General features: G+C 31.5%; 1 protein-coding gene across 6 annotated transcripts in view; it reads left to right on the forward strand.

The window, feature by feature from the left end:
* Window positions 1-27,529, forward strand: part of LOC130448965 (CUGBP Elav-like family member 4) — a 1,535,225-nt gene that overhangs the window by 1,420,758 nt on the left and 86,938 nt on the right. For all 6 annotated transcript variants that reach the window (XM_056786625.1, XM_056786830.1, XM_056786759.1 and 3 more), the window contains one exon: window positions 7,550-7,629. In XM_056786625.1, coding sequence (XP_056642603.1) covers window positions 7,550-7,629 — 80 coding nt within the window. The remainder of the gene's footprint in view (window positions 1-7,549; window positions 7,630-27,529) is intronic.

The raw sequence follows: 27,529 nt of genomic DNA on the forward strand, positions 1-27,529 counted from the left end.
GGTTGTGATTGATGAATCGCAATCTCTTTGGCATTAGTGGGATCTGGTTTGATTTGTGTGAGGAAGAGTTCGTGAAAAATCAACTTTAATTGCTCAATAGATATTTTCAGCTAGAAGCTAGAAGATATAATACAAAAAACAAACGATTGTCTCGACTCACCTGAAACTGATGTACCCGAAACTAACAATCAACACTGAGATAATGGCAAAATTGCTGTAAAAATATTTGATAGGAAGAGATATAGAAGTGATTCATTAAATGGTAAGACATAATAAAAATGGTAAGCAATAACTATAAACACTTGTCAAAAAGAAATATAGCGCAAATGCGTCAATTGAGCTGTGGAATACAAATATGAAAAAAATAGGATAAAAATTAATTAAAGAACGAACTTTTTGAAGTCTAGAGGCCATTATGTGATTTAGGTAACTATACCTACTAGAGAATTGACGAAGGTCTATTTAAAATTGTTATTACATAATAAACATACTTCGAAATTAGGTAACTGATTAAATGATGGTGGGAATTGTAATTCCATTCCTTTTTCATTCACCCATAAAATCCAAATGATTCATTGGATGCACGATCTTGATTAATTATCAATGCCCACGCAAACATGAACATTCCTTCACCCGTAAATAATTTAATCACGGAATTTTTTTTCAAGAAAGCTGTATTTATTAATTTTCGCATTCATTGTTGACAGCAAGGTGTATATAATATTCAACCCATCGTAAAATAATTAGTAATCCGATCAATCTGAATGGTTTCTTGTACAAAAATTATTTTCAATCACAGAATTTATTTCCGTTACTTGTCTTCAACTCTCATTTTAAATTTCCACGTGCATTTCACAAGATTAATTAATTAACACAAATGATGGTGCTACAGAAGAAGCTGTTACAGTGGAACCGTCTTTTACCAATGCAGTGCCTACTGTAAACAAATCAGTATTACCGAAACCGTCATTTGTATCAAAGTTGTTTTTCTTTGTTCTACCAAGAAGTGTGATACGAGAAAATTCGAAAACAGAAAATGAAACTTATTGAGAAAAGATAACTCACGCTTGTATAGCTTTACGACAACCTGGTTATCAGATATTTCTCCATCCAATTACTGATCCTGCATAATTTGATAAATAATATCATATAACGATTCGATTGTGCAAAAGCTACACCAAATCCAGCCTAAAATTTCAACGTTTGAATTACAAAAACAGACAAAAATAGTTATACTTATATGTTGAGTGCTCCTGATAACTGAAACTAATTGGGAAGTAAAATAACATTTGAAACATCATTTTTACCTTCAAATTAAGCCACGATATGGAAGAGCCCATTTCAACTGGAAACTAAGAGATTTCAAATGAATAAATTGAAATTCAAAGCAATGATAGTTTCATTTTCGATATAACGGGATTGGAGAATTTTACTGAATATCTGAAAATAAAAGTGTTAAGCAATATTGTTTCCTCTATATTTTTTCTGGACATTGTGAAAAAAGAAAAAACCAATATGGGAAGACAAGATTACAATGTTAGACTATCTGTCTTATTCACCGCATTTTTTGGCATGCAATTTCTGTTTTCTAAATTGAAATCTACATTTGAAGAAAAAATATTCCAGACCGTTGAAGTTGTGAAAGAGAAAGTGACATGCATGCTGAAGGGGCTGACAGAAGGCTTTCAAGATTGTTTTAAATCATGTAGGAGTGATAAAGAGAGAGATGATAAGTATAAATTAATTCAAAATAAAATATTTCATAATTATTTTTATCATTATTTACTTACATTTAAAATTTACAAACTGTATGTTGGTGAAACTCACAGTGACAATTCTGAAGTTGTTAATCCTTGTTAATCGTTAAGATTATTGGAGCTAGTGTTTCAAATTCCCAACATTGGAATCCGACTCTGCGGGAAAAGGTTAACAGATATAAAGTGCTGTTCCGATGTGTTTTAAGTAATGAAGAAAATTTCTAATTAAACTTTTATTAAACTTCATTTCATGATATCAGAAACTTTGAAAACTGGGCCCGGTCTAACTCGGTTTGGATCCCTTCTAGTACATGGAAATCTTAATGAACCCAGGTAGATTGCTAAGTTGCTAACCCGGGATTTATTTTAACACCAATAAAAATGTTCCATTTCCCGTTAAATGATGGGTTTATACATTCAGCCAATGTATTACTCAGTACAAAATTTTGGTTATAGCGGTGAAACGAAATAACTAAATACTAACTTTTTAAATATTGTCTTTTTTACTTATCTTGCGTTAAACGTAGGTTGATCAGTTTTTTTAGTATATCACTCCATCTATTTAGTAAAAAATAGTATTTTCCAGAATTGTATCAAATGCTTATTACAATCTTGATGAAAGTATCTAATGGTGCAACAATTTTATTTGATCATTTTCAGGTGCTTGAGAAATACCAATTATATTCAACGGAAATTGAGACCTTTTACTGGAAATCGATTAGTTCACTCAAACATGCAGACACAATTAGTTTTTTTCTAAGAATATGTTTGAGAAACCAATAAGAGGCTAGGTCCAGAACTTTTGCAATATATATTCTAACTGCTCTAATTTACATAATCAGTTAGAAAATATACTGTGTATATGCAGTATTGGCGATCTGACAACGTTATATCTACTGGCCTGTACTGAACCGGTTTGTTTATCTTAATCTTCATGTGTCATAATTAAAACTGTATGTCAGAAAAATAGAGCATCGGAATTTAGAATAAAGTTTTGCTGATCGTAATGTAACGTTTTCACTGCTCACAGCTTGTGTTACTTTTGTTGTTATAAACATTATACGATATAAACTTATCAACTTCTTTTTGTAAATAATTTTCTATACAAGATATGTTGTCATATTATATTTGAGTAGAAATATTTACATATTATATTTCATATCTATTTTGTAGTTTTGCATATACTTGTTGGTGTAGTTCCCGAAATTTAAGTTATTTAATACAGTTTAATATCTTTCTGTTAATTTGAGCAAATTGAATGTTTAGTTTATTTTCTTTTGAGGTTAAGTCTTGGTTTACAGGATGCAAGCATTATGCGAAATTTGCCAGACGTGGTATAATTGGTTGCAGAATTATGTTGCTTGTAAGAGCAAAGTTGTTTCCCCTTGGAAGGTTTGAGCAACATCTAGTTAACCGTTCACGAATTAAGTTATTCGTGAAGTATTTTTGTAAATTATGCGGATATTGATTTTTCGTTGTTCAGTCCATTGAAAGGTTGTTTTGATGAGTGAATTTGTTAGCTGATGTTTTTGAAATTGAGCTATTGTTGCATCTGGCTAGATTGTCGTCATGACGTATGACCCGATTTTGCTCAAGAAGTCTACTGCTAACTTCATTCATATTTTCCTTTTGACTGTCAACTATTGTGAAATTTTTCAATACGCATTTGGTTATAGATTCTTAAATTTGGCACCAATTTTATATTTGCGGATGTCCTGACATCTCCAACTGAGAATTTGACAATTGGAGAAGGAATTTTTTTTTCGGTCAGCGACCATGCTGGCGTGAAGATTAATTTCTCCAGAGATCTTTTTAAAAGCGGGATTTTGCCGGCTTAAAAGAGCCTTCCACCGATTTCAAAAATTTTGTAATATAAAATTGTTAATTGAATTTTAATAAAAAGTAGATATGGGTTCCCTTTATTAGAAAAGAAGGTGAGGTCCACTTTTTTGGTAAAAACAGAAATAGTTTTAATTATTGCCCTATGAAATAGGCTATGCTCCAAATTATAGACTACCTTTTTTTTAATTGCATTCAGAATATATGTCAAAATTTAAGCTATAAATTATTTTTTTAGCAGTCTATAAATTGGTAAAAATTTTCACAGGTTGCATTTCGTATATTTTCTTTTTTCAATTCAATTAGGAACCAACTTTTATTGGGGTTTACTGACCTTTATTGGGATTTAAAACTTAGACGACTTTAATTTGGAATTAACGTCTCACCTCAACTCGTGGGACAGTCTAGTCCGTAACAACTTACCGAATGAACTTCCTTACTTCTTAACCACATTCCACGGATATTGTCCTATTTCGATTCTTCTGACAAGTGGGGTCGTAAAATTTACTTTTCTTTTAAACTTCAAATGATCAATTTCAAAATTTTTTTTCACTGTAAACTCGATTTAAAATAAATAATAACCCATGTTGTAAATGCATCAAACCAATTTAAATTTTTATGGTCCACACTTAAAATTTTCACATTTTCTCGGTTTTTTTTAACCTTGGTTTTTTTATAATTTAAAATTTCAAATACAACTAGTGTATTCTTATTTATAAATTGAAACATTTCTTTTATGTGTCAAAATTTGTATTAACGCATACATATTATTACCTCATTTTTTTAATCATAAATAAGAACTTATAATATAATAATAAATAAATAAAATAATAATAATTGTTGATTTCTTGGTCAAAATTGCTTGTAATCTTTAAATTTAATTTTTTTAATCCAAATCATTGTGCTTCGTCTTGGTTTTATTCCTAAACATATCTCCTCCTATTTCTTTACCTTTCTCCGTTTAGATTAATGAAGTGAGTGGCGCCCAGTTTGGGAATTTGAAAACATATTAAAATTTTTGAGCATCATAAACACTACAAAATCTTGCAACGAACCCCGAAAAGACACATTTGCATGATGAGCTTAGCCTGAGCCCAAAATTGGATCTTTTAGGTTACAGTAACTCTGATAAGTTGTATTAGAGTGAATTGCTTATCAAGAACCCAAGGTTTCTGACGACAACCTTGCTCGGGGAAGCCTTTACTTTCAACTGAAACATTACACTTGAGAGCTATCCTTTAACAATAAAGTCGTGAACTTTCACAGAATATTGAATTCAAAATGAAAATTTGATTTTGTACGTGTAACAAAATAGTGTGAAAGAACAGAAGGTTAATTGAAGAAACGTAATCAGCAACTCTTCTTCTTCTTCCTGCTGTGTATAGGCATCATTGCCTGTTTTTCTTCACGTCATTGCCTCTGCTCAGTCACCTGGGAGGTTGTCACTCCATCTTTTCCTAGGTCTTCCAATGCTTCTTTGTCCTGCTGGTGATTTGTCCTTTGATATTTTCACAATTCGTTCTTCCGTCATGCGGTCAATGTGCTCATTCCATTTTATCTTTCTATCCAGTACCCAGTCATTGATATTATCTATCCCACATGTTCGTCTTATGCTTTCACTCCTTTCTCTATCCAGTAGTGTTCTTCCCGCTATTCTTCGAACTATTTTCATTTCTGTAGTCTCCAATATCCGTTTCGCTCTAGAGGTCTCAGGTCGGGTCTCTGCTGCATAGGATAATATAGCTCTGATTGCGGTCTTGTAAATGCGGGCTTCTGCTTCAGTTCGAATGTATTTATTTCGCCAGATTGTGTCATTTAGGTATGCTGCTGCTCTTGAGGCTCTTGTAGCTTGGTTTCTTACTTCCGTCTCCACGTCCCCGTGTCCAGATATTTCGATTCCCAGATATTCAATCAGCAACTCCTTTTTTGAAATTAAATTATTTGGGGTAACTGGAACACATTCAAATGACTGTGATTGACCAGTGTAAAATCATACAAGCCGAAGACTAGTTAATAGCTTCTAGCAAGATACCAAAAGGATTAACGTCGAAATATAACTGCACAAGAAAAAGAAAGGTTTATAATTATATTGGTAAGTCGGATGTATAAACTTGACTTTTCTTTTTTTGCCGTTTTGCCGTTACCGTTCGTAGGTGACGTTTGCCATTTGACATCCGTAGCAAATATAATATTGAGAGTTTTTTTATTGGGACAAAAGTGACAAACGGATGTCATTAGCTCTTTTCTATTGCTACGAAAGTTGCTATGAACGCCCGACTGTAAAAGATAAGATACGATTGTGTTATTATGTTGAAAGTCATCAACGACAGCGACGTGAAACGGCAACTATGAATAATCTTATGCATTTCAATGTTTTTAATTTAGTAACAGCATAAGTCAACGGCAACGGCAAGTTTATGAAACGGCCATTATTGATAACACCATATGAAAATATATTTTTTGAAATTTTCTTCTTTCAATATGTCAGTTAAATAAATTGAACTTCTATATAGAAATTATCAGTATACTCTCCATATTAATACCTGCCGAAGCTAGCCCAAGTACGAACAGATCAGTACCAATGATGGATGTTGTTACAGAAAACTGAAGCTGAAAATTCAAGTAACGAGAAAGCGATAGAGAGATGCTTTATCATCAGAAAATTGTTCAAAATTTGTAGACAATGAACGCAGATAACTTAATGAAGACACAAATCAAATTTAAAGTATACACAAGAAACCGCATTGAATAATGAAATTACTTTTCAAAATGTACTTGTGAAAATTTTTATATGTAATATACATTATATCTACGATCCAATAATATTTGAGTTGACAGTAAAACTAAAATTCAGTCAATCAATCCTAAACATATTCATCTTAAGTGATAAATGAAAAAGGCTTTATATCAAGCATCAAAAGTATTTATTTGTGAAAAAAAAAATAATTTTCATTTCGAAATAATAGTGCTAGTTTAAAATTGATTATTGTACCTAAAGTGAGCTTTTTCAATGAAAATAGATCAAAAATACATTCAAATAGTTGAGGCTTCTAAGTAGGTACTTCAAAATTCGAATCAAATTTATGTAATGAGACTTACAAACAGGCAAAGTGAACCAAAGCGAAGAAAATAATGATTTAAAAAATATATACTGATCTAATTTCATTCATTCATTGCTTATTGCCACTGTACTACTAATGTATTTCTAGTCTATCTATTTAAATATCTGAATATAGTCCTCTTTCACTGACCGCATGACTGAGCAAGAGTTCTGAGGAGGACCGAATCAAGCTGTTGTAATTTACAAGATATGACTTAGACCGATAATGATTCATGGAATATGCCCGAGAGAATAGGTAAACATATGTTGACAGCAGCATCAATATGAAGTTTTGGGTCCATTGTCGAGAACAACAGAAGAAGTATAATTAGAAACACATTCATAAATGAGAATAGCGAAATAACCGACGGGAATAAAAATATGAAATTTTGGAACTGCTACCGAGAACCCCATAAAAAATCTATTCACACACATAGGAAGATATGATAAGCTAAGAAAAAGACCTGCATGTGACGCGTGGAAGAAACTCGGCTCCCACAGTAAGCTTTAGAGTGAAGAAATTATATAAAAATATAACGACTGCTAGCAATCGACTTGTCAATAAATAATATTGAAGTCATGTGGAAATTAACAAAACAACGGGTCTTTATATAGAAGAAGAAATCGCTCTAACAAGATTTATACAAATACATTTCGGGTCAGAAGTCATCTATTACCCCTATGATTATCTTCAGTCTGCTTTTATCTTTGAGTATGAATTCTTAAATATGTGGGTCATGACATAAACTTAAGCAACTGAAAAATTTCTCCCCATACAATAAATTTGAAATTCTTATTTCGCAAATCTCCTCCCGGCATTTCTTATTTATGATGTCATTTTTTTCTGTTACAGGTTGTGCTTTCGTGAAATACAGCTCACATCAAGAAGCACAGGCGGCCATTAATAGCTTGCACGGAAGTCAAACTATGCCAGTGAGTCTGAGTTTTTATCACATTTTTCTCAGCTTTTAGTTTACTAATGAAAATATATTGTCTTTGAAGAATTATGTTGATGGTAAACGTTCACAACGACTGAACATTTGCATTTGCTGATAAATTTGAATTCATTTGCCTCCTACATAATAATTCAAACCTTCTGAATCGTTGAATATGAACATGCCGTTATGATATTTATCAAGTATCTTATATTTAATAATTGATATCTTTTGCTTCAGTTACAATGAGACATAAAATTGCTAATAAAACAACGGTTCTAATACTAATATTGATACAAGAGTTTTTGTGAAGTACATTTTCCGATTTCTATGAGTATTATTTATGGAAAGTTTCGAATTGGAAACAATGGGAAGAAAAAATGTCGACTCCACTTCATCAGATTATGTTCTAAAAATGTTCTACTTATTTTCATACTGAACAAACTGTTTTCACTACACTACTACTACATCAATAATCACAATCACGTTTCGATAACCAAGTTATCGTGTTCAGAGACTGAAAGTAAACTTAAACATATCAAATCAAATGTTTCATACTAAATTTTCACACCAATAAACCTCCTTTGGAAACTGATTAAAAACTCCTTGTCCGGATTACTCTCATTTATTCCTAAGGAGACTAAACTCTAGAGTGTGAGGAATTGGCCCTTTGTCCCTATTTAATGTGTTTCTACATTAAGCAATTTCAATGCTTCCAAATGCATCCAACAATTTTTTTTATTGGAAGCGTGATCGGCAATACTCGATTTTTTGGTCCGTATATATTTTAAATGAGCCATGTGCTCTTTGAACCGGACATTAACAGATGTCTTAGTGTGTTCAATATACTTCCTGTCACAATCATTACAGCTAATTTCATACATTCCACTCTTTTTCAAATTTGGTATTTTATAGTTACGATTTCCCAACAATTGTTTTAATTTTTTGTAGGATTGATAAACCAATTCAAAACCTACTCTGCTAAATATTCCTTCCAATCCCTCTATATTAACAAGATTGGAAGGTATCATATCAAGTTTCTCTTTTTTAGTATTTTGATTATGCGTAAAGTTTTTTTCTTATAGAGACATCTGAAACCTATGACGGTTAATTAGCCTATTTACCATTCTCTTATTATGAGTACAGCTACATCCTCAATAAAAGGACTTTCCTTATTGTATCTCTCGATGGTAAGTGAATTAAACGATGCAACAGGAAATGGAGAGTGGCCACAATGGATACAATGAAAAGAATCAACTGAGATGCGCCTGAACGTAGCGGCAGTTTTGACAGTTCGAATTATTTACATATAACTAAACAGTGTTTCGAAAAATTGAAAACATAATCTTCAATTATCTATAGTTCCTCATCCATTGGAATAAATTTCTTAAACGTGGGAAAAAGAGTGAAATCATGTAGACTGTATGAAGTTTATGAGAAATTGAAATTTTCGAACTGGAATAAGTGGAAAAGAAGAAATAAAATTACTAGTACAAACCAGAATGACTAAAGAAAGATGTGTTAATTTATTGGTTTACCCAAAATACATCATCTTTATTCAATTATTCAAATATCATTATTATCATCATAATCACCGTGTGAGAAATCGTTGTTCAAGATTTTAAAATAAAACTGGCCTGGAATCATCAAGAAAAAAATGAAAGTCACTGCGAGAACTAACAGGTTCTGAAATATAGATCCTCACATTGATGAAGATATAGTCAATAAGATAGACTATAGATGTTTTATCTCATTTCTTGTTCTACAGAATCTTGTAGCAAATTTTGTTTGTTGAAATTATCCAGTAGAAAATATAATAAATTACTTTGTTTATTTATTAAGCAAAAACATATAAAACCATTTTTAAATTTTTCACCCAAAAAGAATGAAGTTATAGAAATTTTATTCGAGCGCCACAACTCTTATCGTATTTCGAATTATTGACGCGTAGTCGATATCAGTAATTATAGCTTATTATATCATAAAGGAAGCAGTTTACAAAAAATATTTAGAGACCTTTTTTGTGCAAATTTTCACGTTATACAAGTTTGTTCGTATAAATTGTATAGACATTATCAACCCCTTTCACGTTATTGACAAAATAACCAATTTTCTGGGGTATTCCGGGAATTTTCCCCATAGCCGCTCGCGTGCAGTACATTTTTTTTCTCTTTAAGTATTGATCAAGAACTGCTCGTATACCAAAAATCACTTCTATTGGTTTCAGTGTCTGGTTAAAATCCTTGTTTCCTGGATTAATAATTGTCCTTTCATCATACTTGTGTATGTATCTAAAACCATGAAAATATCATGTAATGTGTATAGTTCTAATCTCATACATGTTTCTGCTATGAAAGTAAACGTGAAATAAATATTTCAATGGAATATAAAGCGTAAGGTGCATTTTCAACAGTTATAAACCAGTAATGGAGTTTTATCGATTCGGAACAGATTTTCCAGGAAAAAGCGATTCTCTAAAAATTTCTACGGAATCAAATTTTCTCTATAATCTAATCAGAGCTCGAAAGCTCTAGTCCTGGAAACTGGATGTTATTGCGGTGATAACAACCAGTTTCTTGGATTTTCTAGATTTGTGGAAGGTTGTCGGATTAATTTAATTTGATTTTAATGTAATATTGCTAATAATATAAAATTATATAAATTACATTTATTCAAATAATCTAAGGATATTCATTTACTCAATTATTTACTAATAAATAATATTCAATGTATAATTCCAAATTATTTTCAACTTATTTCGCATTACAATTTACTTAAATCCGATGTTTCATCTACTCTTACAACCTCTTGATTTAGTATTATCTGTTATTTTATCCTGTAATTATCTGGTATTATCCTATACCAGTGGTCGGCAAAGTGCGGTTCCAGAGCTGTGGCTCTTTAGCTCTTTAATTATAGCTCTATGGGGTCATAGGTATGACAGATGTTCGAAAATGTTTGTTGCTTTTTGAAAGAAAAAATTAATGACGAGACGCTTGTTTACCATCTTACCAAACATTTTCAAAAGAAATTGAGAAGTTATGGAATTAGTGATTACCATTAACTACATTTTAGCTGAAGGTTTTAATCATAGTCAATCTAAAGAATTTTTATCGGAAATGGATAGTGAATACGCTGATCTTTGGCTTCATAATAAGGTATGTTGGTTATCAAGACGAAACGGATTAAAACATTTTCCGTCCCTTTTTCCGAAAATTAAAGCATTTCTCCTTGAAAAATGCATTCACTATCCAGAACTAACAGACCATCAGTGGATCAGAAACTTGTAATTTCTGGTAGACGTTACGTTTCGTCCAAATCTTATCTTGGTCGTAAAATACACTGTTTGATAAACACCATTTTTAAAATGAGTGGTACATTTCTCGATAAGGTTGCTTCGAAATTCAATTGCTGGATTCAAAAAACAAGGAGATATGGCGTTACAAATTCGAAAATCTTTGTGTTGAATTGAAAATATTGGAGAAGAAGAAATGTGATCTGATTTTACAACACAAGTGGTCTGCTTTGAATGACCTGGCTAAGGAAAACATGATAATTTTTAACGCTTGGAATCGTATTTCTAACTCTTACAATCAGCTGAAAAAGCTTGTGTTTGTTGTTCTCTCCCTTTTTGGTTCTACATATATATGTGAAACAATCTTTTTCAAGTATGAAGGTTACCAAGACTAAACTTAGAAGTCGTCTTATTGATGAGAACTTGTAATCATGCCTAAAATTAAAAACGACAACATACAAACCTAACTTATGCAAACACATTGTTCGCATTAATGAGTATAAAATTGAATTTTATTTATTTATTATTCTCACATCGACAATTTGGACGGTTAAACTCTGTTTACGCCTAAAGCAGCAGGCGCACGGTTGTAGAACTTGAACAAAAAGTCTAATTCGTTTTTTCTCGTTGAAGCATTGAAAAAAATCAACACTCAACAGATATTTTGTATAGAGAAATTGCTCACATTAAGCTTGTATAGTGATAAACCTACAACCTACCGAAACGTGAAAAAATAATAATTATAAATTTTAGAAAATGTTTGTTAACATAATTTGCCTTTTTTGTGGCTTCTTTCAGTGTAGTTTGTTAAGGAAACAAACACGTTCGCGACATTGTTTACTTAGATCTTTGTTGTATACCTTAGTTTTAGAAGATATCATAAAAACTATTCAAATAAAGTGCTAACTGGACAAACTAATCCGTTTTTTGAAAACATAGCTCACGAAAAAAATTGAAAACGCGTAATGATGGATGAATCAATTGAATAAATGTTGAATAAACTGTAACTTCGCTACTACTAATTCCTCGACTAAGATGTCTAACAAACCTTTACGTTCCCTAAAGCTTATAAAAATATTCCTAGGGCGCATTGTACTCCCAATTTTCTAACTGTTCTGGTCTACTTACACCGTAGTAGTAAAAAGAGAAATCTTAACCAAATTTCCATTGTGAAGAAAAGTGAAACTTTTAGAAGATGTGGATTCAATTTAAGCTATCTAACCTTTGAGAAATCGAAAAATTTTGAAAAAATTTCTTGTACATGCGATTGGTAAGTTGCATTACATGATGTTAGCTCTCAATAAAGTTGGATCCTTATAAAATGATGCAAGTACAAGAATTATCTGAGGATAATCATGACAGCATGTCCATCATAATTTTATTGGGTAATAAATTAGCAATATAGAAATATAATGATGAGTATTGCAAAATGAACTTCACAATGCAACTTTGTAATCAAAGATTCTCTGCACATCCTGTATAACTTTAATTAGAACAAAAAATAAATTGGTAGATTTTTCTCCGTATACTCCATCCATCTTAATAATAATTTCCAGAAAAAAAAGTATTCTTGCTCTACTTACAGAACCAAGCAAAACAACAAAAGTTTTTATAAAAATTAAATTAGTTTTTCACTGGAAAAATAAATTATTGCGAACTTCAACCGGTCCTGAGAAGCAGTCTGTTGACATTTCGACATAACATTAATTAAATAATACTGCGAATGGGTAATGAATTCGCCTTTAGCTTTGACAGTTTATAATTAGGACTTTTTAAAAGCTTACAAAAGGTGAAAATGATTTTACAAGGTATTAGGGGGATATTGAAAGTAAAACGTCTGACGGAAAATAAATAAACGAACTTCGCGTTTTCGGGACTACTCATAATTAATTGGAAAATGTCTTGGATATATTAAAATGGGAAACATGAAAGACTTTAGTTCAATGTTCTAAGTTTAATTATACGAGGAAACAAATTTTCGATTCTTTCGATTCATGATCTATTTTCACGTCTATCCTAATTATTTAAATCATATACATGCTCGTAGAGTTGGCAACCATGCATTTCCCCCTATCCCAATTCGCTATGTAGATAATGCAGAAGTTTTCGAAGTTAAAGGTAAAATAAACAGCTGACTGGGTCGCTAATGATGACTGAATACACATAATTTACATGATACTAGTTACGTCTCTATCCTCTATGGCGAAGGGATTCAGTGAATATTACAATGTTTCAAGGATGACTGAAAAAATAGCTTCTGATTTCTTGAGTCCCTAAATTCCATAATGAGGAATCTAGAAGTATTGATCTTTATTACCATTTTATCTTATAATTTACTCTACCTCGTTTATGTCTTCCTTATCGCAGCAAGACTTTTATATATATATATATATATATATATATATATATATATATATATATATATATATATATATATATATATATCCTCATTTCCTCATCTAATATTTGTTTGCACAATACACACAACAAATAGTTATATTATATTATATATATTATATTATATATATTATAGTCATACTTTTTCCTAAATACAAATAAATATGTAAAATTTTCATTTGTGAACACCGTCATATTTTCTATTCTATTTATCCTTTGACATAGTTGAGTTCGTAAGCCCCCCGTAGAATTGCCTAATTTGTAGTCAACATATCACAGGATCTGCATAGAATAACATCCCATAGATATTCCATTAATGTACATTTCCTTATTCTTGTTATGATTGTTGCCTCATTTAGTCTTTATGCCCTCATAGTTCATGGGTTTATTGTAAACATTGGTGCACATGGTACAGAGGGAATACTAATCAGCTAATATTATTTTATCTTTAATAAACCTGAAATATTGTACATGTCCTATTGGAAAACATGGCAGATATACCATACGGAGGGAGGTGGAATGAGTATAATGTACTACAAGTGGGAAAGGCTCAACTGTTCCCTACATGCTGCACACTATACTTCCCTTACAACTGCACAAATTTGTAGTGTACATGTAATTTGAATCAATATTTATTTTCGTGATCAGTAAAACTGAGATAACATTGAACACTGCTATTTCTTAACAGTTTAATAATTTATTTGAAATTAAAGTTTATAGTGAATTATTGTATATATTAATGGTTTGACTTGAGGGTTGACTTGGAGTAGTTCTTCCATAAAGTTGATCCTAAATTTGTTAGTGCCAACTAAACTTGCGTGCAAAGAAATCCACTCACTGTAAACTCTGAACTTTAATTATATTTTTTTTAGATTAGTCATCAGTTAAAAAAATATGCTCTTTGAAAGACAATTCAATATGCTTTAATGTATTATTCTTTCTTTATAAACTTAATATTGTTCAAGTGTGTTAGTTCAATGCATACTATACCAAAAAAGCTACCCAAGTTATTGCTTTAATCGAAAATAGACTTGGTCAGCTATATGTTGCTATACAACATAACCCGCGTAGCGGTTATGAAAGGACTGGAACAGACAGAAGGCGGCTTTTGATGACCGCTTCATTGTGTCAACAACATTAAGAAATCGTCACTTCAATGATGTTCAAGTGCAACGACAGGTACGAGGAGTGATTATTAGCCAGTGGCCAGTAAGACAAAGACAGTAGAACAATAACCTAACCCCTAAAACACCTGCGATTAGTACAAATGTCATCGGCAAGTACGCCTGCGTTCTGCATAGAATCATGTAAATTGAACGATGGAACAACAATGTTTTCTTTTCAGATGAGACCAAAATAATGCTCCATGGTAGCGGCAGAAGAAGGCAAGTCGACCGAAAACCACAAAAGCGATTTGCAGATTACTGCTTAGACGAGCGGAGTGCTGCAGTTTACCTTCAGTCTCCTAAGACGATAACTTGGTTATCGAGACCCGCGTCAGACAGTGTAATTGTGAATGTTGGTGTAGTGGTTAGTTCAAATAGTGTGTTCAGTATTAATATCACCTACGGTCCAAAAAATTCCAACTTAGTTTAGTTATTCATATTGTAGTGTTATTCTGGTGCTGATGGATAAGCGAATCAAACATTTCGCAATGTCCACCTCGTATTCTTGAAAACTTTTGTCACGCTTCTGCCTTCAGCTCTTCAGCTGCGATTGGTACAGGTGTTCAAGATTCTCGTGACCGTATCTCATGTCCAACCTCTTCTTCAGTTGTTTGAAGTCATCAGTCTCTTCTGGACTACGACTATTTATATTAAACTGAACTCAACAGCGCTAAACGAACCCGTATATAAATCCAAACGAAATAACACACATCAATCGAATTTTGCGGTTTAAAGTTATTCGCTTTCGCTGAATTTTAAAATTTCAATACGTCTAGGCAGAACCGGCTCTAGGAAGGGACACATTCGTAACAATATATTTTAAAATTTACAGTGTGTCACACAGCATATTCGTTGGATAAGAGGCATATCGTTGCTCACAGTTTTCTTATTCGTAACTCTTTAGGAGTATTAATACAATAACGTCCTCAATCTAGCTCTGTTTATTTCCATGAATTTAATAGGAAAGGTTTTTTGTATAAATACAAATAAATAGGGATTTTCATGAGATCATCAAAATTTGTCTGCTCTAATGACAAAAATTCCCAACTAAATACAGACATGGAGGGTCCTCATTAAAAAATAAAACAATATGGACTCTCAGTATGATTATTACGATAGAAATAAAAGTTAATTATAATGAACTTACGCGCGTTAATATGCCAGACGAAACTGGCTCGGTTAGGATCCAAAATTAAAACCCCCCTATTACACAGACTTTCTAATAATTTGTGGCTATTGTTTTTTAAATGTACGATGTCCATTATTTCAACATTTTTATTCGCCGTTTCCAACCTAAAAAGGCCTGCGGGGTTTAGAGGGCAATTTTATTAGCAAGGGCGGTTAATATATAGCCTAATTTTCAGTTTAGGAGCCCGTCATTCCCGTAAAATTCATCTACCGACATCGGCATGGGCGTAGATTATTTATCATAAATATTTCAACTATACAACCGGAAAGCGTCTCGGGCTTAATAAGAATTTATTAAACATGTATAAAAATATGAAATATAATATTATGTATTCTTCTATCTGATCGTAGTTTCTCACTAATGAATTAAAGTATAAATATTTTAAAAAACAAATGAGTTTGTTTCTTAAATGAAAGAATGAAAACAACTTAGCTTCAGTTACTTGAATGTGCGGTTTTGAAATGCATATGAAGTGAAAAATAGATATTCATTGATAATTTTCATATTTTGAGTATTTCCTTTTAATACAGTTATTTATTTTGATATACAATTTTTTCTATATTATAGTTCAAATAACTACTTACTTAATACAATGAAGAACATGTAGAGGAACCTGCTAACAAAAAAAGTTAGTAGCAAATTAACGAGAGTCACTGAATGCTTGTCCAAAGAAACGATAAAGAAGATAATAAGCAAAAACATGAAATCAGAGCACAAGAAGGAGTGCGATAAGAGTCTGTGCCTAGTACCATTCATAGTTTTCATGGATCAGTTAATTAGAAGTGCAGAAAAAAAATTAAACCACTTAATATTGGATTCCTATAACTAGAGCGTATTAATATATCGAAGATGTAGACGATATAATGATCATAGCGAAAAAACAAATGTATCTACATGAGAAGTTAAGCAACTGGCACCCAATATTGACAGAAAACGGAATGAACAACAAAAACAAAAAGTTAAAGTAGTAAGAAATGTAAAATAAAACATTGAAATCAGCATTTAGTAGTAGTGAGTGGCTTCCAAAACCTAGGAACTATGATGAAAGACACAGGAAGACAGAATTTAGGATCAAGCAATAAAATAGAGAAAGCGACCAAGATATATTATGAATTGAGTAAACGGAAAAAAATTAAAGTGTACAAAGCTATTTAACGGCCAATTTTCTCATATAGCTGTGACTCTAGCAATGAAATATCTTAGAAGATTGAAAGTATTGAATAGAAATGATAGACTAAAAACCTAGCATCCAAGAGAAGTAAGCTTGAAAGTTGAACTCATACAAGAATTCATAGAAAGGAAACAGCGAGTATTGTGGTTGCATATTCAAATGATCGATAACAACGTGCTAGGTGCCAGGAAAAATAGAAAAAAAAACAAAGACTACAAGCAACATAGGACAACTTGCTACGAGAAATATGAAAAAAGAAATTAAAAAAAGAATTTCAAACCTAGACCCCTATAGAGTAAAAAGAGGAGGAAGATAATTAATATAATTGAGTTATATCATGTTCATGTTATATCAGTTGGTCACATATTTCTTGCGGAATTACAGTAGATTACAGAGACGATCTATGAAATCATGAAAAATTCACTAAACGGATTTGGAACAAACAAAAGAACTGCAGATACAAGTTTCCTAATTAAAAAATATATGCAAAAGCAATGAGAGAAGGTAGAGACACGGAGTCATATAATGTTATGAGTAAAATACTATAATGCAGATGTATATCAGAAATACCAAAGAATCAAAGGAAAAGTAATTTTAGAATTAAACAAAATGTATCATATATGTTCTAAACAATAAAAGGTCTTACACTAAAAAGTAGAAAGTCAAATACTGGAAAATGGAAGTCATTTAAAGGATACTATATGCAGATGACCTTGTGCATAAACTTAAAAATGTACAATGACAGATGCTGGATATGAATATAAACTAAGACGATGGAGGTAAGACAAAAGAATGAGAAGACACTTACTATAAGATTGGAGGAATCCATAAATAGAGCAGATCAAAAGCTTTAACTAGCTTTGAATGACCTAATACAAGATGAAAGATTAGAACAAGAAGGTGGAAGATTATTCAACGAAATTAAGTCACAGTTTCTAGCTAAAAAAGAAATATCAAAACAAAAGAAACAGAAATATTTAAAAATTACACATACCAAATTTAAAAAAATAAATCCAAATCCTGGACACTTACACATAAATAAAAAAGAACATTACAAAGTATAGAAATGAGATATTTGAAAAAATCGAATAATACATCAATACACGATAAAATAAGAAAAATAAGAAAAAATTTCAACCTATGTCATGAGAATGTGAGAAGAACGATCAATACGAAAGATGTGTGGAAGAAAAAAAAAAAAGAAAAAAAATACCGAGGAGGAGGCTGTGGTGTTTTATTAAATTATTACAACACAATATTATAGCAATAAACGAGGATTGAGATGATAAGAAGTAAAACAGAAGACAAATGATAAGAAATAATTGGAACAGTCGTGGAAAAGGTAGACCACGTAATTACTAAACTCCATGAAGCCTTATACCTGAAAAGGTAAGAAAGCATCAGAATTATGTAAGTGAATTTTCAATGGGTGAAGTGAAAATATGTTCTTCCAAAGATCTAATTATTCCAATTTTTAATATCTCTTCTCAACGTCCTGTTTCTTTTTTGTCTCAACTCTCATCAAGTTCATCATTCTATTACTATAAATCTGTGTTGCCAAAACAACAGTTTCAACAGTTTTATTAGATTGGAACATTTTCGGATATTTGTATATAAACGGTAATGACGCTATTTTATTCAAGAAAAATTATAACAAATGAAAAAGATTTTTCCACTGGTGTTGAACTCAAACCCTCTGCATCAAAATCATTCGCTTCTATCATTGCAGTAATCTCAATTGCGATTGTATCTAATAATCTAATTCAAATACATCTCTTAAACGGTGATTATTTGGAGTCACCATTGTAAGAAATAATGTACCCCACGTTTATATACAAGTTTACTAGTTAAATTCAAATATATATGTATATTGAATTCTTCTAACAAATATCCCACATATATCATACTTGGTGATATTGAACCTAATGGTATTTTTCTGTAGCATTCAGGCTTTTTCATTTTTCAGTGTTGCTGTTACATTCAAAATCTCTATCTCTATATATCTTGATTTGTAATCATTTCTAATTCAATCTGTTCATGATGTCTGGATTAGGAAAAGACTATATATCACATTTTACCAACTCAAATGTTCAATAACTTCAAGTCGTATAAATGGCATTAACCTAGTCTGAGTGGTTTCAAACCTCAATAAATCTTAAGTTGCTAGTTGGGTTTTGTTTGTTGAAATAAGTAGCTAATGTTAGAACAAAATTTTTGAGGGGTATAAAGTGACTAAACATTTGAATCGGACCAAAATTTTGATATAGTCTGCTAAATCGTGGTGTAACAGTTGTGTAATAGTCATTGTTCATTATTCTTGATAGTAAACGTTTCAAAATTTGTTCAGTGACTGAAATTATTCTATTGTGTAATAAATTACACATTTTCCTCGGTCCCACTAATAAATATTCTTGTACCTTCGCACCACTCATATTTCCCATAAACAATCTGAAAAGTGATTTATATATCTCATCGAAAAATTGTGCGACGTGTTTAGGTAAGAGAAAAAAAGTAACGAAGATTTAAACACCGTCCTCTCCATTGCAATGTCAACAGTCTGTCTGACAAGAACATGTACGCCCTTTTCAAGAAAGGTAAAGAAAGGACAACAGGGGTTGATGATATATGATAGGACAGGAAAATTGTTATTTCTTTTATAAATTTTGGGATTGCCTGAGATTCACCTAAAGATGTTTGCGTAAGGTGAATTTTGCAGAAACAAAGAGCGTGAAAATGACGGAAATATGCTGGAAAATAGAACACTAGATGATGCTTATTGTACCTAGGATTATTATTAATTCATTTACTAAAGAATCGTCAAATATGAATTCAAAACTTTTAATGGTGAATCATATTCGAATAAAACTATCCAATATTAATACTTTGAGGGTTTATTCACAGAATACCTATCCAGAAACAAACGAACTCATAGCTCGTGTGTACACTACATTTTTTGGGGCTACTTGTGTACATTGGATCACTGTTAATCCTGTCTACTTTACAGCCTATATGAAAATATAAGTTAAAGATAACAATAATCAACGATAATTTACGATAAAAAAATTCACAGTGCGCAATTTGAACAGAAGTGCATTCGATGTTCATCAAAAATTGGCACTCCGAACATAAAGCAAGAATACATAGTTTTCTTGTTTTCGGTCCAAGCTTAAACTGAGCATCTCTTTCGTTTTTCAATTTTACCAAATATAATAGCTTTTCGCTAACTCTTAGGATTTCTCTCATCAAGTTTCTGATGCTTCTGCGTAAGATGATTATTATTTTTGCCCAATTTTCTAAATACAGAGTTATCAGACTGTGAACTAAGTGAACGGGAAAAAATAACTTGCATATGTTCTTAATATATAAAAATTCAGTGTCCGTGTGTATATTCCGAATGAACTCAAAAACGAATTAACTGATATTCATGAAAGTTGGCATATATATGTAATTTGGTCCAACTTAAATGATAGGATAGTCATTATATAAATTAATTGTCTCAATAATTAGTAATAAACAGATCATCAACGTTGATTGTTGTTATTAATCGTAGTTTTCATAAGTCTGGAACAGATGGCGCCTTAAGCGAATTTCTTCACAGAGGACTATAAAATTTTCTCCTGTGCACCTCATAGATGGCGCCACACTTTAATGTGATATATTTTCTTAGACTACACACTATACATGTCTTATTTTGCCTATATATACCACTTAACGTCGCTTCTTTCAAATCATTCTTCATTTTATCTTCGAACTAACAGTTATTCAGAGAATAGTGAAATTCATTTGCATTAAAAATTCGATTACTATTTTCAGTAATGAAAGAGCTCATGAATCAGTCCAACAGAAAGCAGAAAGAAATGCAGCTCAAAGAATTCGCACAGCTGAAATTCGTTCACGAGAACAGCGTGATAATCGTCGACAAGATAATGCATTGGAAACCAGTGTGGCAAGTCAACAACACATAGATTCATATAGAGAACAAAACCGAGAAAATCATCGAACCAACCGCACAGTAACACGTGGATCATTTGTTCGTCTTGCATTTAATTATGAACCAGACATCAATTACTCGGCTGATTCCAAAGTTAGTATTGATGCGATCGACAAAATATGCAATTATTTCAGGCGTTAAAATTTCGCAATGAAACACCCGGCATCAGGAAAAGTTGTATTGTCACCACTCCCTACTCCATCTGAACTTTTAAACTCCCTTCTTTCTGGCATTTCAAATGAATCAAAATTATTTTTACATAAGACACGAAAATTTGATTCTTGCTGCCAAATGACGTCGTTTGGAGTATCCAAAGTTTGTGATTTGTCATCTGATGGTCGTAATTTTGAGACAACATTCAAAATTCAAGGCCGGGTATATCATAAAATTGGATCATTGATGCCAATGCCAAATGAAGATCCAATATTTATTCAGATCTATTTTATGGGCAATTGTGAAGAACGTGTATCAACTCGATGCCATTATAATTTCATTGAACAAGCAGAAGAGAGAGCAATTGTATTGGCATTAGAATTATTTCAAATCAAATCACTCATCCACAGCAATGCGAAGCCGGGTCTGCTAGTAAGCTATAAAAAAGTAACAAATTACTAAAAACATTTATGTGTATTACAAGGAAATAAAGGAAAAAAAATTACCTATATAAACATTAACGTCCTGTGATCACTGACCCTGTCTCGTCTTGAGAGATAAATAGTCAAACTTTGGAGTTACTTCGATCTGTACTACTATTAAAATTTCTTAGAGGGGGTAGACAAAGTTCCATCTCTATCGATAAAAAATAACGGGCGTTTGTAATTTTGACTGTTCCTTAAAAGACCCAGTGTGCATGCGAAAGTTAACTATAATTCAAAGCTATACAAGACAGATATATTATGGATATATATTTTAAAATCCATTAATTATATTAGTACGCCGAATTTGAAAATTCAAATCAAACCTCATACTTGTATTTTATAATGTTTTTTCTTTCAAAATATTGTTTAACAATCCGGCGGAGTATTTAATGTATTTACAACTTAGTTTCATTCGGCAACCACCTGGTTTTTATGATTCTAATGATTAAATCTTCTTTCAATACTTCATTTTCAGTTATTGTTTCATTTTGATTTGTCATACTATGACATCAAATTGTTCACTGACTTCTACGTCTACTAGAGTCGATTTAATGTAGGATCATCATATTCTAGAATCCTCAATTCTTGGAAATCTCTATTTGTTCTAAACAAACAAAATGGTTCCTTAGAAATCGACTATATAAAAACAGTACCAAAAAGTAAACAGACCTTCCAAGAAACACCTGGCTCTTCCAGGCACACAGATTATTTTGATTTCTTTACTTTGCCTCATTGGTAAGAAACGGACGCTTTAACCGATTACCGATCATTAGCCATACACTTTTATCACTGCCACAAATAGAAAAAGATTCAACAACATTCAACAACTTTGGAATTGATACAAAAAGACTTCGAATAACGTTTGAAAATAATCTATAACATTCCAGTTTGTTACAAAGTGAGATAGTTGGAGTTTCCTCAATGTTTCCTCTTCAAGTAAAAACGGAAACTTTACTTGTCAGAAAATAATACATTTCAGAATAATATGGAATCTGGAGGACTGTTCTCAAATACTTACAATTATCGTGGACTTTTGGAGATCGAAATTTACAGCCGTTACGTCTTAACATGATCATACCGGGACTTTTGTATCAGCACAGGCCTTTCTTTTATTTCTTGATTAGTTTATATAAACATAAATGACTGAAGTATTGATCTTAATTAATCAGTGTATTTCCCATGGTTAACATCGTCGACATTTATGTTTAATCAATCTATTTTTGATATATTAGAGAGTAGAAATTTATACCGATACACCGAAGGGTTCTTGTTTGGATTTTTGTATTGGAAACTAGCTTTTATAATATTAATAAACTTGATGGCTTTTGACGTGACGTATCGAATTTGATATATAATACAAGATTATGGAGCATTGGGGAATGTTTACAATTTTGTATATTCTCGATTAATATTATTGCTCACTTGAATTGTTATTATTCGTTTAATATCAAGTAGGTACCAATATTTTCATGTAATTGATTGTTTTCAAATCCTAGTACAGTATGTAAATCAGAGGACTAGAATATTTTTGTTGTTTCAACGAAAAGCATTTTATTTTGAAATCAAACGAAATTAAATATATAGAATTCCTATCAGAAAAAATGTTTTCAATTTGGAGTTCTGAATTTTCCATTTCAGCTTTGAAAATACTGAATCGTTATATTCGTTTGTTATTTCATGTGATTTTTCAATAAAACATTATGTACTATACTTCCATTCTGATATTGATTATTGTTTGACAATTATGTGAGTTGTGTGTAGAATAAATACATAGATTACCTCAATTATTCCAGAATAAACTTTTTTTTCAAAAATTTTTATATGTTAAAATATTGTATCACATCCGAAATTACGGTGGCCAGCAGATATTTTGTTTTTCATAAAATTTAATAAACTTTATAATTTCAAATACATCATCCTCATTTCCGTATACTTTTGAAATCCTTCAGGTATACTTCATATTCTGTATAATGTGCGTTCTATAACTAATTTCGCAATTTTGAATTTGCCGTCGAACTATCACAAGAACAAGACAGCTACGATTGTAATAGTAAAAGCTTTTACTTTCCAATATTAATTATTATTTCTACCCAAATTTACAAAGTTTTGTTTGTTTTAGAAAGATATGATTAGGAGTTTGATGATACCAGGATAAAATTATGTACGTAGGAGTCAACAAAAAAATAAAAATGTATATCCAAACAGTAATACTCTGACTAGAGAGATCACTTCTTCTGAACTCATCTCGTTCCTCTCATGATTTAAACCAAAGATAAATTATAAACAAGTTGAAAATATGAGTATTGACGATAAATTATTTAATACATACCTAGTGATATGTTGAAGTTCCATTTTTTAATTATTAACTATATCGAAATAATCTAAAATGGGAGTGAATGAATCAAATCACAAAGAATTAGCTTTATCCAGACACAGCATACAAACAAAACAAGACCTGCATCCTGAACTAGCATTAGTGAGTTGGTTTCGTTATTTTTCCAGTCCACATGTATAAACAATAATCAAACTGAGAAACTAAGTAAAGAAAATTTAAGAAAAAAACATACTCCATTTGAAATGCCATTGAAATGTATATAGTAAACAGGTACAGAATTTTGGGAAAAGTTAACTGAAAAGTGAAGTCGCAATTTATTGCCATGAATACCAGACTGATAGTGAAATATTCAGCTAAATATTGGAGAGTAATAACTTATGCATGACTCTTCACCTATATGTTCACAATATAATTTTTCGGCATCGTAATTATCAGAATATATTATTCACATTTTAAACATTATTTGTTTACCAAGAATTATGCCAAAACCTACACAAGACTATTATATATAATAATAAATTGTTTCAGAGTAGAACTTTTTCATTCATTTGAAAAATTAATAATCCTGACTCTTCCTTCCTTATTCATCTTTAATCCGTCTGCCCAATTCGTAAGCACGCTTCTCTTATTTCAGAAAGATCATTGCACGGCTATCCACTTAGGAAAGCGGAGCACGATATTTACCTACCTACTCCACGTTCAGAATTAGTTAAGTGCTCAATGTTTTACAATGCAAAAAAATGCACAATCACTTGCGAATTGCTGAAGTCATATCATCTTTTCCCGCAACCCGCAATAATTTTCTTCTGTATATTGAGATTTTATTTTATGTGTATCTTTATTCAGTTATTTTTATGATTGTTTTTTAGTTTTTACAATCTTTTGTCTACAAATTATAACAATTTTGTGAGAAGAAAGTATTTCTCTCTCTCTTCACATCCTCAATGAGATTGGATCTATTAAGAATAGCCGTGTACTCGAATCATGGAGTTATATTTTGTGTTACCCCCAATTAACTTGCAATTCTTAAAATCAAGTTATTCCGATTTTACATATACCAATCGAACGTCAACGCATTTTTTGTTAATCTTATAATAACCACACTCCTGTATGGAATCATAGTTAATTTATTAAAGATGTCAAATAGGTAATGAGGATCGAGACAAGACAATAGCTTCAATAAAATCAATTATTTTCATTTAAAAGTTCCCAAATATCTATTTTATGTAAAAATAAGTGCGAGAAAATAATCGATAAGTCGATAGGTTAATAAAAGTTAGTGAAATTTTTATTAGAAAATCTATTTGAACAGAAAAACAAAGTAACAGAGTATTTTGAATAATGAACTTCGAAAATTTATAAAAAATTATTATCGAGTGTGCCTTTTTGAGTCCGGTGATATCTATAGCGATATCTATCTGTATCTATATCTATATCTATTGTGCTTTATTTAGAATACCGTTCTAGGGTCATCACGGTTGTAGAAAATGCATGTATTGGTTGATTGTGAATTATTTAGGTACTATCTAGGTTTCTGCCCACATACATCTTTTGTGTTTCATAGACTACTTCCAAAATTTTGCTTGATCTGGTGGACACCCTGCAGTTACATTACTACCCATTTCCAAATCTCAAAAAAAGTTACGGTTAGGTTTATCTATGAAAGTTTGTGTTGTAGCTGAGTTTTAACGACGAATTAACAGTTTTCGAAAGAAAAAGTTATACTCAATTGATTTCTTATACTTATTTGATTGCTGTGAGTGGATATCGAAAAAGAAAAGTTGACCAATCGAAAAGTGACTCCTTACAACTTTTTGAAAACTACAGTTACTTACAACACAAGAGCCAATCAATTCAGGCAGTTTTTATTTATTTTATTCTATTTTTTTGTGTTATTTATGTATTCAAATTATTACACTATTAATTATTATTTTTGAATAATTGACCACTTATAACGTAATGTAACTTCTTCAATAGTAATTACAAAAAATAATATAATTCTAATTTAAGTGATGTACTTGATAGATTGACAACAAATTAGCAAAATTAATTTGGCCTAAGTTTTGTGAAGATTAACGGCAAATCTCCCCGTTCTGTGGTATGCAGTCTGCTCTTTTTATGTTAATACGTTTTTAACAGTACTTTTTTGGACAAAATATGACGAGGGAAACGCGATCAGAAGCTTTTGCACAATTTCTAACAGTGCAAGATATTTTCTGGGTATTTCTACATACAACCAAAATATTTGATATCCTCTTTTAAATGTCACTCTACTCATTAGTATTAAGTTGGTGTAGCTACTTTTGTGATATCAAATTCTCCCCTTCTGGGTTACGGGTAGCACGAAGCGGCGGCTGGTGCGGCAGCTGGTGCTGCAGCTGGTGCGGCAACTGCAAGTCTCGACGCGTTGTCGAGACTTGTCGTTGAATATGGAATGAGTTTTTACATGTAACACTCTCCAAGCTTCTTCAAATATCATCTACTTACATTGATAATCAAGTCAACATTTCAGTTCTACTATAGATACCAAATAAATTTTCGTGCTTATGATTGTAGATCCTCATTTTTTGTAATGCCCAACGTAGACCCGCATCGAGTCTCCTGAAGGCACTAGGGGGTCCACCTGAACCATTTTGGGAATCACGACCTTATACTGTATAATTAAATTGGTGATAATTTTTCTTACTGAGCAGCACGTATTAGTATTCGGTAGTAGTATTCTTCGGTTTACCATATATTTCTATTTTTTGCTCTCTGTAAAACCATATTTGTTTGATTCATGAATACTTTGTAATTGACTATGAAGTTAGGTCTACTGAGTCGGCAAATCCAATGGGATATATTTTTTGATAGCTCCATAGATAGGTTCTTTTTAAGTCTTATTGTACGATAATATCTACGAGTATTGGTAAAGTAAATTTATTGTAATTAAACTATCTCAAATAAGACCAGTCTACAATAGTAGATAAGGAGTTAATAAAAAATATCAGAGATTTTATACTGATATTTACAATTGATTAACCAACTTGATCAAAAAATCATATAGGTCATATAAACAATGTCGGTTTAATAACTAAAGACTGCTTTTTTTCAAGTGATAGGGCATGAACTTAATAAATAGTATAAAGAATAGCTTTCAAACGGTTGCATAAAAAATCGTTGAAATATTCAACAAATATTTGGACAGGATTTTCCGAAGTCTTTTTCTAAGCTTCTAAAATATGCGCAGGAGTTGAGGCAGCGTGCGTCGATAATTCATTTGAATCTCAATAAAAGTCTTCGATTTTGAAGTGAATTGCAGAAACCGTTCAAAAATACTTCCGGCTATAGTAAATCTCTTTCAGTTGCGGCGTAGAAAGATGTCGAAATTTTTTTGATTACTAAATAAACTTAAAAACGGAGTTATGCTAATTCAGCTTATAATCTTAACACTGTATATTTTTTCAATAATATTCAATTTCCAAATAATAATTTGAGTATAGTGGAAGAAACATTACACAAACACTCCACTCAATAAGTCGTGTAACTAACTAAGAAAAATACATTTTTTGCTAAAAATCGATTAATGTAATCTCCTTCAAGAGCAATACAATCATTCCAATGCTACTCTAAAAGGATTTGTATTTTGCCTCAAAATAGGCTTCAGCTTCAGCAATTTTTCATTCATTTGAGCTGAATTTCTCACTTGTGAGCATTTTTTGAGATCAACGAATACC

Source organism: Diorhabda sublineata, chromosome 1 (assembly GCF_026230105.1).
Source record: "Diorhabda sublineata isolate icDioSubl1.1 chromosome 1, icDioSubl1.1, whole genome shotgun sequence".
NCBI lineage: Eukaryota > Metazoa > Arthropoda > Insecta > Coleoptera > Chrysomelidae > Diorhabda > Diorhabda sublineata.